This window comes from Xenopus laevis, chromosome 3S (genome assembly GCF_017654675.1).
Source record: "Xenopus laevis strain J_2021 chromosome 3S, Xenopus_laevis_v10.1, whole genome shotgun sequence".
Lineage (NCBI taxonomy): Eukaryota > Metazoa > Chordata > Amphibia > Anura > Pipidae > Xenopus > Xenopus laevis.
Window position 1 is genome coordinate 19701795 of NC_054376.1, and position 13232 is coordinate 19715026.

At 41.6% G+C, this 13232-nt stretch overlaps 1 protein-coding gene across 4 annotated transcripts in view; it reads left to right on the forward strand.

Annotated features, from left to right (window-relative positions):
• Positions 1 to 13232, forward strand: part of LOC108712655 (adhesion G protein-coupled receptor L1-like) — a 442227-nt gene that overhangs the window by 305455 nt on the left and 123540 nt on the right. For all 4 annotated transcript variants that reach the window (XM_041588058.1, XM_041588060.1, XM_041588059.1 and 1 more), the window contains exon 4: positions 4818 to 4927. In XM_041588058.1, the coding sequence (XP_041443992.1) occupies positions 4818 to 4927 (110 nt within the window). The remainder of the gene's footprint in view (positions 1 to 4817; positions 4928 to 13232) is intronic.

A 13232-nucleotide genomic window follows, 5' to 3' on the forward strand; every position in this document is an offset into this window, starting at 1 on the left:
ACCTGAGCAGTGGCGTAACTACCGGGGGAGCAGGGGGTGCGATTGGGCCAGGGCCCTCACCCCCTCAGCAGCTCACACGCAATGAATCCCATGCAGTTCCGGGCTTATGGTGGGGGGCGGGGGGGTCCGGCTGTGCATCCTGTGCCAGGGCCCGCCCCCACTAGTTAAGTTACTGAACCTGAGATCTTAAAGTGATACTGACACTAAAAAATGAATTTTAGCATATGAATGTACATTAAATGTTACCTATAGGTCATGTTGATCATTTGTTGCTGAGAGGTTTGTTTTTGTATATGATTGTTAGTTGAAGTTCCTAAGCCTGACTCTCTGACACTCTGACTTTGCCAACCTGACTGTCCCATCTCAGCCTGTTAGTTACAGTTTCTAATGCTAACGGACTCCTGCTGCACAAATATGGCAGCCCCCTCATACAGGAACATGGGGGATCAGACAGGTAATGTAAAAGCATCATGCAAATACTTTATGGCAAAGTTAGAAGTAGCTTGCAAAGCCAATATTATAATAGATGTAAAAAAAAGTTTAATTTCAGGTGTCAGTATCTCTTTAAAAGCATTAACCCTTAGAGTATACCATGCAAGTGACGCTATCATGTGGTGTAGGGAGGTAGCAATTGGTTACATCATGCTGTTAAGAGTCATACATAGGCATTTATACTCTTCTATGCCATGTGTCCGTCCTTTACTCAAGTTGGAATCAATAGTGCACTAGTTTGTATTTTCTTTGGAAATATCTCACTCTCAGATCAGAGGTATAACGCATAAAGAAATGAATATGTGGTTCCACAGAACTGTCGGCTAGGCAGATGTTGCTATATCTTTTATATGTCCCAATATAGTAAAATGTTAGAATGGGCAGGTTGAGGTCTCCAAATAGGAGCTCTGACAAGGTATCATATCTGAAGACTACAGTAAGAAAGTCTCCTCCAAGAAAGTTACATATTAATTCCTTTGGGAATTCAAGCTAATTTGAGTTATAAATAAGGGGGGGTCATCCATGATTCAGTTAGGGTAAAGTTTACCTATTCCTAGTAACCCAATTAGAACGGGAAACGTGACATCTCCAAATTCCTTGAAGATCTTGCCTGCACCTTTATCCTTAGTCATCTTCTGGCACTAACTGGTCAAGGGAACCATATAATTACTAGTTGCCAGCATCAGGCACAGATTTAGAAAGTATCTCATAAAATGTCCAAGGGAGCACGTATATTGGTTAAGCAAGACCTCTTTCTTTATACAGCAAAATATAGGCTCCCAGGATCTACTTGGTTGTCATTCTACTGTAGATTCATGAAAAACTTCATTTATTTATTTATTTATTTTTATTATGTCAATGCTCTTCAGCCTGCTGCTCTAAAAATATTGTTGAACTTCAGTGCATAGTGTCATACTCAGGTCAATGTCCAGTGAGGTTGTATTACAACAACAGTTTAAGTACCATAGGTCTAATTCCTTGGCTATAGTTCAAGAAAATACAAAATAGCAAGGGTTTTGTGGTTCTGCTTCAGCCTTTTAAAAAGAGAACAGCAGGATCTTCAATGTTATTCCTCTTGAGAAAAATAAATATCCCCTTTATAATCTCTTCAAATAAAGTAAGCATGCGGTATGATTGTTTTTAGCCATAGTTTGGCATTAACCAAGTGATTCCAGGGATTAAGCCCTTAACTTTGAGGATGATTAGACCTGGAATACTTTTTGTTAAGTGAATAGCTGCACACTGGCCCTTACATATATGTGCAAAGTACTTGTGTGAAAATTAAAGGAGTGGTTCACTTTCAAACAACTAGTTGTTTTCAGATACATCACCAGAAATAACTACTATTTTCAATGACTTACTTTTTTCTATGTGTGACTTTTTTTTCTAATATTGAAGTGTAAAGTGTCATTTTTCACCTTCTGAAGCAGCCCTGGGAGGGAGGGGGGTCGCTGACCCTATAAACTGTTCTAAATGGATACATTTAGTTGATACATTTCTTAACTTTGTCCCTGCTGAGCAGAATCTCTGGATTTCATTACAGGCAGTTGTTATACTTGATACAATAGTTGCTAATACTCCAGAGATGCTGCTGAGAAATGTAACAACGAAATGTTAAATAATGGAAAGTAATTGAAAAAAGTCTTTATTTCTGGGGAACAATCTAAAAACAACTGAATTGAAAAAAGTGTTTCGAAGGTGAACAACCTCTTCAAATCTGAATGCAGATTATTACCTATTCCATTCTGCTTCAGAACGACTCCAATGACTCACATAAGCACACCCGAATCATCTCTCTAATGCTGATTGCATGCTCAATACTCCCCAAAAAGGCGACATCAAATAGACAAAAACAAGCTGAATTGTCATTTTTCACAACTAATATAAGTATTTTTTCTGCTTTTGCCACATTTGACATCATTCTGGCAAACACTTTAACCTGTAAAATTACCACTCACTTTGTTCTTACATAACCCATCAGGGATGTACATTCTTTACACAGTAACACAGTTAATTTAAAGGGATACTGTCGTGGAAAAACATGTTTTTTACAAAATGTATCAGTTAATAGTGCTACTACAGCAGAATCCTGCATTGAAATCCGTTTTTCAAAACAAGAAATGGATTTTTTTATATCTAATTTTAAAATTTGCTATGGGGCTAGACATTTTGACATTTCCCAGCTGCCCTCAGGTCATGTGACTTTGCTCTGATAAACTTCAGTCACACTTTACTGCTGCACTGCAAGTTGGAGTGATGTCATTACCCCTCCCTCCTACAAGCTGCTGTAATGTAAATAGAGCCTTGTCTGCTGAGCCTGTCAATTGAACAATAGGCAGGAATCAAGATAAGCTCCCACTGACACCACTTCAGAAGGACTGAAATAAGATAGTCCTGTGATCACTGCCCGCACTTACGTTTCAAAAATAAATATATACATATACACACACACACAATTCATTTTGGGCACTGGAAAAAATATTTTATATAGATAGTTTATTATATTTGTTTACACAAAAATGAATGGCAGAAACACAGGAGTACACTCCCAGGACTGATGACAGGGAATAGAAAAAAAGGATAAAATAAGGAGGACATATTGAAAACCAGGAAAACTTAGGAGGAAGTCTAGGAAGGGTTAAAATAGCTCATGAGAAAGGAGGCAGTAAGTAGTTGAAAAAAGAAGTATTGCAGGCAGGAAAGGAGCAAGGTCTGTGTGAGGTGGATAGCAGAGGGAACTCACAGCTCCTTTACCTCATCTAGTAACCAGTAAAACAAACTAGGAAGGCAGCAAGGAGAGAAAGTTCCACTCACCAAAGGAATGCAGAGAACAAACTTACAGAACGGCAGGAGCTTTGATAGTGTCAGGAGGGGCTGCTATTGCAGCTGTAGAGCAGGACGTAGGAAAGTGAAAGTAATTGCTTCCCTGCAAACCATGTGACCTCTCTCCTCCAAACATCACACGCATGGGCAGAGAGGGGAGGGGGAGTGTACAGCTAGATTCTCATGTCGTAGTGCGACCTGGCTTTTCATTACAGAGTGGCTGCCTCCAAGCACACAGGTAATGCTGTGCCTGCTGTTAGAGCAGCACAGGATGAAAGTGTAATGAGCAGAAATGGAAGCCCCCATGACAAAATACAAACTAAAATAACTTATGCATGGATGTGTGGATTAACATTTTATTTGCCAGACAGTGTTTATGGATGTGTGTTTTTTATAAAAATGCAAAAAAAAAAAAAGTTTAAAATGACGACAGATTCCCTTTAAGTTGAAAAGAATCATTTGTCCATCAGGTTCCAAGCTTCAGTTTCCCACCTGGCATCAATCATCCAGAGGAATGCAAAGAAACCCCTTAGCTCTTGCCAGCTGTTGCACTAGAGCAGCAAAAGAAAATGTTTTCTTTACTTCTTACTAGGAAACCATTTTCTTCAAAAGATACTACTCAATTAGTAGTAGTCATTTACTATGTGCAGGGGACAGTGCAAAGTGCAAAAAAAAAATTGGGGTTTTTTTTGCACTTTGTCCAAAATGTATTGACCAATTTTCTGTGTGTGTGGATTGTGCATCTAGTGGTATTTGTAAGGTGTTCTTTATTGCTTTTTTTCATATCAAAAGAAGAAACAAAAGTAGAGAAAAAAAAAGTATGTCACAGTCTCTGGAGGGAAAAATAGTTCTAGTTATTCTTGAACTACAAACCTCAGTATAATTATGGGATGGATAGCCACCAACATGTGAACAGTTTTGCTCAGTTCCCAGCCATCAAGACAAGAAAGCAGTTATCTGGTGGGCAACCACTTTTCAGCACCAGTCATTAGAGTATTCAAACTGTGAAACTGGTTTTGGGTCCCCATGGAAGCAGAGGCCCCATAGTAACCATTATCCTTCTGTATATACTGTTGCAGTATTGGCCTGTGTGCACTGAAAAAAGAAGATACAGGTATGGAACCTGTTATTCAGAATGCTCCGGACCTGGGGTCTTCCAGGTTAACTGATCTTTCCATAATTTGGATCTTCATACCTTAAGTCTACTAGAAAATCTTGTAAATATTAAATAAATCCAATAGGCTGGTCTTGCTTCCAATAAGGATTAATTATATCTTAGTTGGATAAAGTACAAACTACTATTTTATTATTATAGAGAAAAAGGAAATAATTTTTAAAAATTTGGATTATTTGGATAAAATGGAGTCTATGAGAGATGGCCTTTCCATAATTTGGAGCTTTCTGGATAACAGGTTTGCAGATAACGGATCCCAGGATGTGTGTGTTTTTTGTTTTTTTAATGTCGTTATGTTAAAACTGTATAATTCTTTGTGTTGCTGCAGGTGCAACAATCACACACAGTGTGTTGTTGTTGCTGGTTCGGACTCCTTTCCAGATCCGTGTCCAGGAACCTACAAGTACTTGGAAGTCCAGTATGACTGCGTCCCATACAGTGAGTATATAGAATGAAACTGTCTAAGCACATTGTGAATAATTGTGAAACAACCATACACACACCAAGATTGTACTGAACAATAAATACACATATCCAGCACAGGAGGGAAGTGTATGATAAACACATAGATCTTCAGTAACACAAAGCCCCATGAAGTGATAATGTAGAAGAACACAATAATCTGAACAGAAGCAAGACATGACATAAATAAAATCTCCAAGCGATACTTTATTCCCAAAGACAATATTCAGCGCCTGCATTCAAATACACAGTGCTAGTCAAAATTCAGGGTTCCATATGCAAATGTCAGGGGATGGAAAAATCCCAAAAGGAAACTGCACAAGTGATTATCGCACAGCACATAATAAGCAATTTGCAGCATGAAGAGAACCAAAAGAAAATCATATTACAAGATTATACAGAGTAAATGATAATAATGTTAAATATAGAATATAATGGGCAAAGCAAGATCCCCCCCCCCCCAAATAAAGTTGTAGACTTAAACGCTAGGTTAAATTTTAGCATTGCCATAGAATTTGCTTTATGTTTTTTAAGGACCAAGGAAGTGCAAATTCATGTATTTGGCACTAGCACATGCTGATATAGTGAAGTTAGCAAAATCTCTATACTTCGTATTCGCTGCACAGGCAACACTGGAAATAGTAGTTGTAATTAGGTTGAAAAAGATGTCCATCAAGTTCAACCTTTTAACTTTTTTAACCTGCCTGCCAGTTGATCCAGAGGAAGGCAAAGATGGACACAAAGACACACAGCACAGTGCTCAAATGAGCCAGGCTCTCAGAAGAAGCAGGCTCTCAGAAGAAGGCTTTCTTGCTCTTCATTTAAACTGTGGTTTTCACCTTGTGCCTTGTAATGCAACTGGCACCTCCTACAGTATATGGCCTTAGGATTGTTCACCCCTTAGTGCTCCTTCAGTTGTGCCTATAGCATTGGTTACAGAGCCCATCTGTATTTTCCTACCAATTGCTCAACATAATTTCGTATAATGCACAGTGGAAGCATACAGGCATGCATTCAGAGAGTGCTTTTGGGTATGCCCAGTTTTGGCTTCAGTTATTAAAGGGATTCTGTCATGCTGATTTTTATGATGTATTTTTCGTTTCTAAATTACACTGTTACAATGCAAATAATTCACTCTACAATATAAAAATTTTTTTTCATGAACCAGCAAGTGTATTTTTTTAGTTGTAATATTGGTGTGTAGGCAGCCATCTCAGGTAATTTTGCCTGGTCATGTGCTTTCAGAAAGAGCCAGCACTTTAGGATAGAACTGCTTTCTGGCAGGCTGTTGTTTCTCCTACTCAATGTAACTGAATGTGTCGCAGTGGGACCTGGATTTTACTATTGAGTACTGTTAGATCTGCCAGGCAGCTGTTATCTTTTACTAGGGAATTTTATTAAAAGTAAAAACATTACAGAAAAGTATATAAACATTTCAGAACAAGAAAAGCATTACACTATTAACTGAAGAAACATTAATTAAATGAAAGCAAGTTCCCTTACCATTAAATCCTGTTTAATTTGTACTTGGCAGCACCACTTTCCTCAAACCTCCTTTTCACCTGGAATTTTGGGGTGCCCTCCTCACCCTCCAGGTCAATCTCAATATCCTTCTCTATTCCTATTCTCCCTCCTGACTCAAAACCTCCTCCTGCCCCTCTTTCCTCTTTCTGTTCCCTTTTCCCAAGGCCCCAGCCTTCCGCTTTCTCTCTCTTTTTTTCATCCCTCGGCCTTTCTTCCTCTTCAGCCAGATCTCCCTAGCTTTTACCTTCTGGCAGAACAAACCTATTGCCTGGTGTTAGCATCATTTTTGGGGGTATGTTTTTCCTTTTAACTGAGCCTTTCTTTCCCACCACTCTCCACTCCTCCTCTCTCCTAGACTGATTGGCCCTCTGCTCATCCTTCCCCTTGGGTAACTTCTCTGCTGCCCTAACCACCACATTACTGCATGGGGCACTGGATTCCGGCTGTACAGCCTCCCTCTCTAATTCCACCACTTCAGATGTTGGGGCACCCTCCTCCACAATCTCTATTCCCTGGCCAGACCATCACATCTTCCAGGGACACACACTCTTTCTTAAACATAATGGTGACAGTCTTGGTCTCAGGCCAGGAGACTGAGATCATGCTAAAGCCCCTCCCACTCTGGGGCTTCTCCTTACCTTCATATTTGTGCCAGAACTCATCCAGCCCCTGAGACAGTTTGAAGCTCAGATCAAACTCAGTGTCCGTGACACTTACCAGCCCAAACACATATGCAGGGGTAAAGCCCAATGACAAACCTGTGCCCCAGGAACTCACCTCTCTCCTTCACCCACTTGATTTTTACTGCATTCTTCCTCCTACCGGCCTGACTCTCACCCACCTTAGAGACATTCTGCCTAAACAGTCTCTTCCCATCCTAAACACCTCTCCAGTTTTATTAGTCAGTGGTAAAGCCATGTTAATACTCCCTGCATCCTTGTTATTCTGCACACTTGCACCTGACACACTGGCACCAGGCACACTCATTGCAGAAAAACTGGCACTGGGCACACTCACTGCACAGGGCATGCTCACACCAGCTACACTCACAGCATTAGTATTGGCACTAGTGCCTGGCACTGAAACAGTCTCTGGGACCTGGAAATCCACACACAAAGGCCCCACATTGCCACCCCCAGGAATCATAGTCTCTTTACAAAAGGAAAAGTCTTTAAGTAACTTTTTCAGTTAATTTTCCTCCATTTCCTGGAATCTCTTGCGATTATCAAAAACCTCTTTCCAGGGCTCTATAACTCCCAGAACCCTGGTAATGTTATTCTCAATATCCTCCAAGTCATTAGACAAGAAAACAATTTCTCTCATGGCTTTAGATCTCTCAATCCCTTTAAGAGTCAGGGCACACAATCGGAATCGGGGAGATTAGTCGGCAACAAATCTCCTCTTCTTTGGGGGCAATCAATCTCCTCGATCTGCTTCCCCTGCATTCCCGCCGTCTAAAATGTAAATCGCCGGCGGGATGGCACTCGGAGCAATTCATTTTCCGAAGTTGCCTGACGAGGAAACTTTGGGTAACTCTGAAAACAAATCTTTCAGAGTACCATACCGCTGGCGATTTACATTTTAGCCGGCGGGAAGGCAGGGGAGGCAGTTCGAGGACATTAGTCGCGAGGAGATTTGTCGTTGGCAACTAATCTCCAAAAATCTGCCTGTGTGCCCTGACCCTTAGGGTAGGATTGATCCGATGCGCCGCACTTGTGGAGTCCTACCCTTAGGGCACTCAGTCCAGCCACCATGTTAATAATACTCCCCTCCAAAAGGTTCTTTTTCTCCTCCAATACTTAAATGTCTCTCAGGGCCTTGATTATTTGGTAGTGATTGGGCCCAGCTGAGCCCACAGTCTTTGGCTTCCCAGTGCAATTGCTAGCAGCCTCCTCTCCCCCATGATCACACAGGTGCATTACTCCTACCTGGGCCATTGCAGCAGCAGTAGGATTGGGCTTTTCTCTCAGCGACTCCTCAGCCACACAGCTAGGGTTGCCACCTGGCCAGTATTTTACTGGCCTGGCCGATAAAAATGATGCTTGGTGCCAATGTTATTAATATTTTTAATAAATTTTTTCCAGAAAAGGTGGCAACCCTACACACAGCATGCTGTCTCAGCACTATCCAGGAAAAAAGGATTCTCCTGAGAGAAATCTTCATGAATTTCAGTCAAGTTTGCACGAAAAAACTCTCCCCCCAGATCCCAAATGGGCCTGGCAAAAACTTGCAGCCTGGAGCTCACCCACACACCTCCTCACAGCTCTTGTGTTAGGGAGCTGCTGTCTGGAATTGTTCTGTTGTTAGGCTGCTGGGGGGGTTTTATTTCTCCAACTTGCAGTGCAGCAGTAAAGAGTGACAAAGTTTATCAGAACACAAGTCACATTACTGAGGGCAGCTGGGAAACTGACAATATGTCTAGCCCCATCTCAGATTCAAAATTAAATATAAAAAAAAAATCTGTTTGCTCTTTTGAGAAACGGTTTCCAGTGTAGAATTATTCTGTAGCAGCAATATTATCTGATGCATTTTGAAAAAAAAAAACTTTTTTTCCCATGACAGTATCCCTTTAATGTCTGTTGAAAATCTGCTGGAAAATATGTTTTCTAGCACATGGCAATCGTTACAGATAGGGGACGATTGGCAGGCTATTAATATATGGCTAGGTGCCGCAGGTTGTTTGACCCAATTATTATTCTGTATAGGTAGAATTCAGCTGGGGGACTACAGCATGACACCTTGGAGCTTATCTCACCCGATGCATAAGGGCAGGACTACACAGCGATTTTGCCGCGATCCAACGCGCTGCGCAAAATTGCAGCCGTCACGTCGGATGCGAGGGAAATAAGGTAAGTAATTCAATTGTCGCATTGTGTCGCATTGTTGATGCGACACGATCCGACACTGCCATTACTTACCTTGTTTTCGTCGCATCTGACGTGACGCCTGCGATTTTGCGCAACGTGTCGGATCGTGGCGGAATCGGCCATGTAGTCCTGCCCTTAAGCTCTATCCATCTTAGTTATTAATTTAATATATGAATTTAGTTAATTAATGAAGCTGAATGGCAGGGTATATCCTTCCCATTGTTTCTGGAGTTGATGGAAATTACATAGATGCCTATACTATATTCCAGATAGACAGAGCATGGTACATATTGACTTTACTTAGATGTGTATACTATCTGCCAAATAGACAGAGTTATGTTTTGGACTTGGTTTATACATGCATTCAAAATATAAATGGGATAAGAATCATTGCTTGTCTTTCTCTAAGTACTTATAGAAGGTCCACTGCATAGTCATCAGGATATGTCTTTCATACTGCTATGCATCAGGTGGTATTAATGCTCTTTGCCTCACGCTGTTGCTACAAAAAGCAATAAAATTTGCATTGTAAATGTAGGATCTTGGCTGTAAATATCAAGGTAAGCCAATGCTATTGCATATTTGTAAGGGAACCTAAGCTAAAGAGCTAGACTCCCACAGTGACTTTCAGCTGACCATATCTAGTACCCTTACTATACTTTATCTTGCAGTAATAGTCAAACAGGCAATGATAACCATTAAAACAGACCTCCTGAATAATAGAGAGGGTCTGAAGACAAATCTGCATTCCCCTGCCTAGCAACCATCACTATCACAACAGTTTTGAGATGCCACCATGGAGATCCTGGGCCAATAGCGGTCTTGCCTACTGGTTCTTGTTGTAGTCTTTGAGTAAATGAGAAGCTGTGGAGTCCTACTCTTCAGATTTCTACCACTGGGTTTCTTGCAAGAATATTGTTTATAAATCATGGGCAGAACATACAAAGCTAGTAAGTTTTGCTGGCACTTTGCAAAACATTTTAGAAAATGCCTAAAACCAGATTGGTTTTGGATTTCTAAAAATACTGTTTCTGTTTGCTGTTGGAAATTAAATAGTGGTTGGCAATGGAAGGAGCAGCTGCCTTAGGTACATATATTTGTTAGGGTAAAATAAAGAGGTTATGTGATTGTGGGAATCACACAAACCAGATGTCCAGCCAGTCTTGTTTTTCTTGCATCCTCAAAAATCTATATATTAATAGCAGTGTTCACTGTAAATGTAAGTAGTTTTGAACAGGTAAAGTGCTCTGACCTGTAGTGGGGATCCCTCTCTCTATCTAGATCATGGTGCCTTCATGTAAGGCTCCAAAAGATATCTTTAACGTCAGATATTTTTCTTATAATTTACCCTGACTAAATCCATGGTTTTAGTGGTTCAAAGAGGCCAAGTCGGAACCTCCTCCACTTACTAATCTAGTGTAACCACATTTTAATATATTGAAGTGGATTAAGATTATCAAGGAGGTCGGATGGCTACAGGTGTGCCAGTATGGTGACAAGCATGATCAGGTATGCCCTACTGCAGAATTACCACAATTTGTATAATTTCGAATACCAGGGGGCTATGAGGTCTTCTAAAGACTTTATCAGAAATTATTTGCTTGTGCATTTGACTGATGAAGTGGCAAAACAGGGCATGTTAAAGGAGAACTAAAGCCTAACTAAAGAAGTAGCTAGAAATGTTGTACATGTTTTGGGCTTCACCCCAAGGCAACTACAGCCCTTTAGCAGGGAAGATCTGTGTCTCCAAAGATGCCCCAGTAGCTCCCCAACTGCTGATTCACTGCACATGCTCTGTGCTGATGTCACTTACTGAGCTTAGGGACCCACTCACAATATACATGAAATATAAATGTCACAATATAAGGCTGTTTAGTAATTCATAAAATACTAAACATGGCAGTGCAGAAACCAGTGTAATTAGCATCAGAATGTAATATCAGCCCTGTAGCATCAGCTTACATTACAGACAAACCTAATTTGCTGCTTGATTATTTCTGACGACCCCATAAGCTTCGCAACAGCTGCTCAGAGCCCATGTGAGTGTTGCAGGCACATTCCAAGATGATGACCCCCTGAGGCATTATTGTGAATTATTGCTGCTATTGAGAAGCTGAAACTTTAGGCTGGTGGAATAAGTTCAGTATATAAAATATGGCATTTTTAGCCACATTAATTTTTAGGGTTTAGTTCTCCTTTAACAGTCAGAAATGGGTTGCTAAAGAGTTGCAAAAGGCCTCTTGCATTTGGTAGGTGTGAGAAACACTCACCCTGGTGGTCTAGAGGGCCGGCGGGGACGCCCGTCACGCTCTCGGCGGGGGCACCCGCTGCGCTCTTGGTGGGGACGCCCGCCGCGTTGATCTTTTCTTGTTTTATACACTATTGATGCTGGCGTCATGACGTCATTGGGCAAAGGCGCGAAATTCAAATGGTATTAAAGGGACCTTGTAAAAATAATATTTGCCCGTTGTTAGGTTCATCTCCAAGAGTTCCTGGGTGTTATTCCTATCTGTATCTAGTACCTGATTCCTGTTTTGACCCCTGCCTGCCTGTCTAATCTGACTTCCATGCTCCTGACCTCTGCCTGGTAAACCGACTATTCTGCTATTCATATTCTGATCTCCTGGCTTTGACCCCTGCCTGTTTGACTCAGTTTGTATTCTGCCTGCACCAACCCGGCCTGGTTTTGACTACACTTTCTGTCTGCACCCTGCAACCTTCTGCCTAAAAGACTTTGCAAAACGATCGTTCCCCTCTGCTCGTCCAGAACCCTTAGCTTGGCTCCTATCTTTATAAGACTGCCTGCCTGTCTAATATCATATCACCTGACGAAGGGGCCTGCCCCCGAAACGTTGTGCTGTTTGACACAATAAATCCATAGGGGTATATCCCCTTTTGCATTTAATTCTGTGTGCCGTTTCCTCAATTCTTCGTTTCCTGTGAACCCAGGGGAGTGCCGTCTCCCTAGAGGACTGAGCACCAGATTATTGAATACGAGAAGGCCTGGGAGTGCATACAATTTCTACTTGGAGGAGTGAGGGGGGCATACAGTTTACCAGCTAAGGAGGTAACTCTGTTACAAGGAAAACAGAATAATACTAACTTAACATATAATTCTCCACTAAGTAATGCAAATTTCAAAAGTAAAAGTAGTAACCTATGCTGTATGCTGGCAAATGCACAGAGTTTGTCAGGTAAAATGGGAGACCTAGAATTAATTGCATGCTCTAAAAATTATGATATAATTGGTATCACGGAGACCTGGTGGAATGAAACATGTGACTGGATTGTGAATTTAAATGGTTACACCCTTTTTAGGAGGGACAGAGGGATTAAAAAGGGTGGAGGAGTGTGTTTGTATGTAAAGCCTGAATTAAAGCCATGCGCTAAAGAAATAGCCATAGCTGGCACTGGTGAGGGTGTAGAATCCCTGGGTAAAAATTTTGACTGGGCAAAAGGTTACAAAAAGAATTATCATTGGTGTATGCTATAAACCACCTCGTATAAGTGTCGAGTATGAAGCCCGCTCAGTGCCGGATTTCAATGAGGAGCGCCCCTAGGCCGCGCGGTCTGACCAGGCGGCCGCGCGGTCCTAGCACCCACCTCCCCTTCCCAGTGCGCCGGTGAAAAAACGCTGGCGCAGCTGCTGTAGTTAAATGGGGACGCACACGTCCCCATAATGCGGCTGGGCGGCATGCCGACCCTATTTTTTTGCCGCCCTAGGCCCGGGCCTATGCGGCCTTGCCGCAAATCCGGGCCTGAGCCCGCTACTCTTGCAGATACAAGCGGCTTCACAGCTGTGTCAAGCTGTTGCTATGGGTGACTTCAATTATCCAGACATTGACTGGGGTAATGGGGTTGCTAAAACAGAAAAAGCTAGTAGGTTTGTA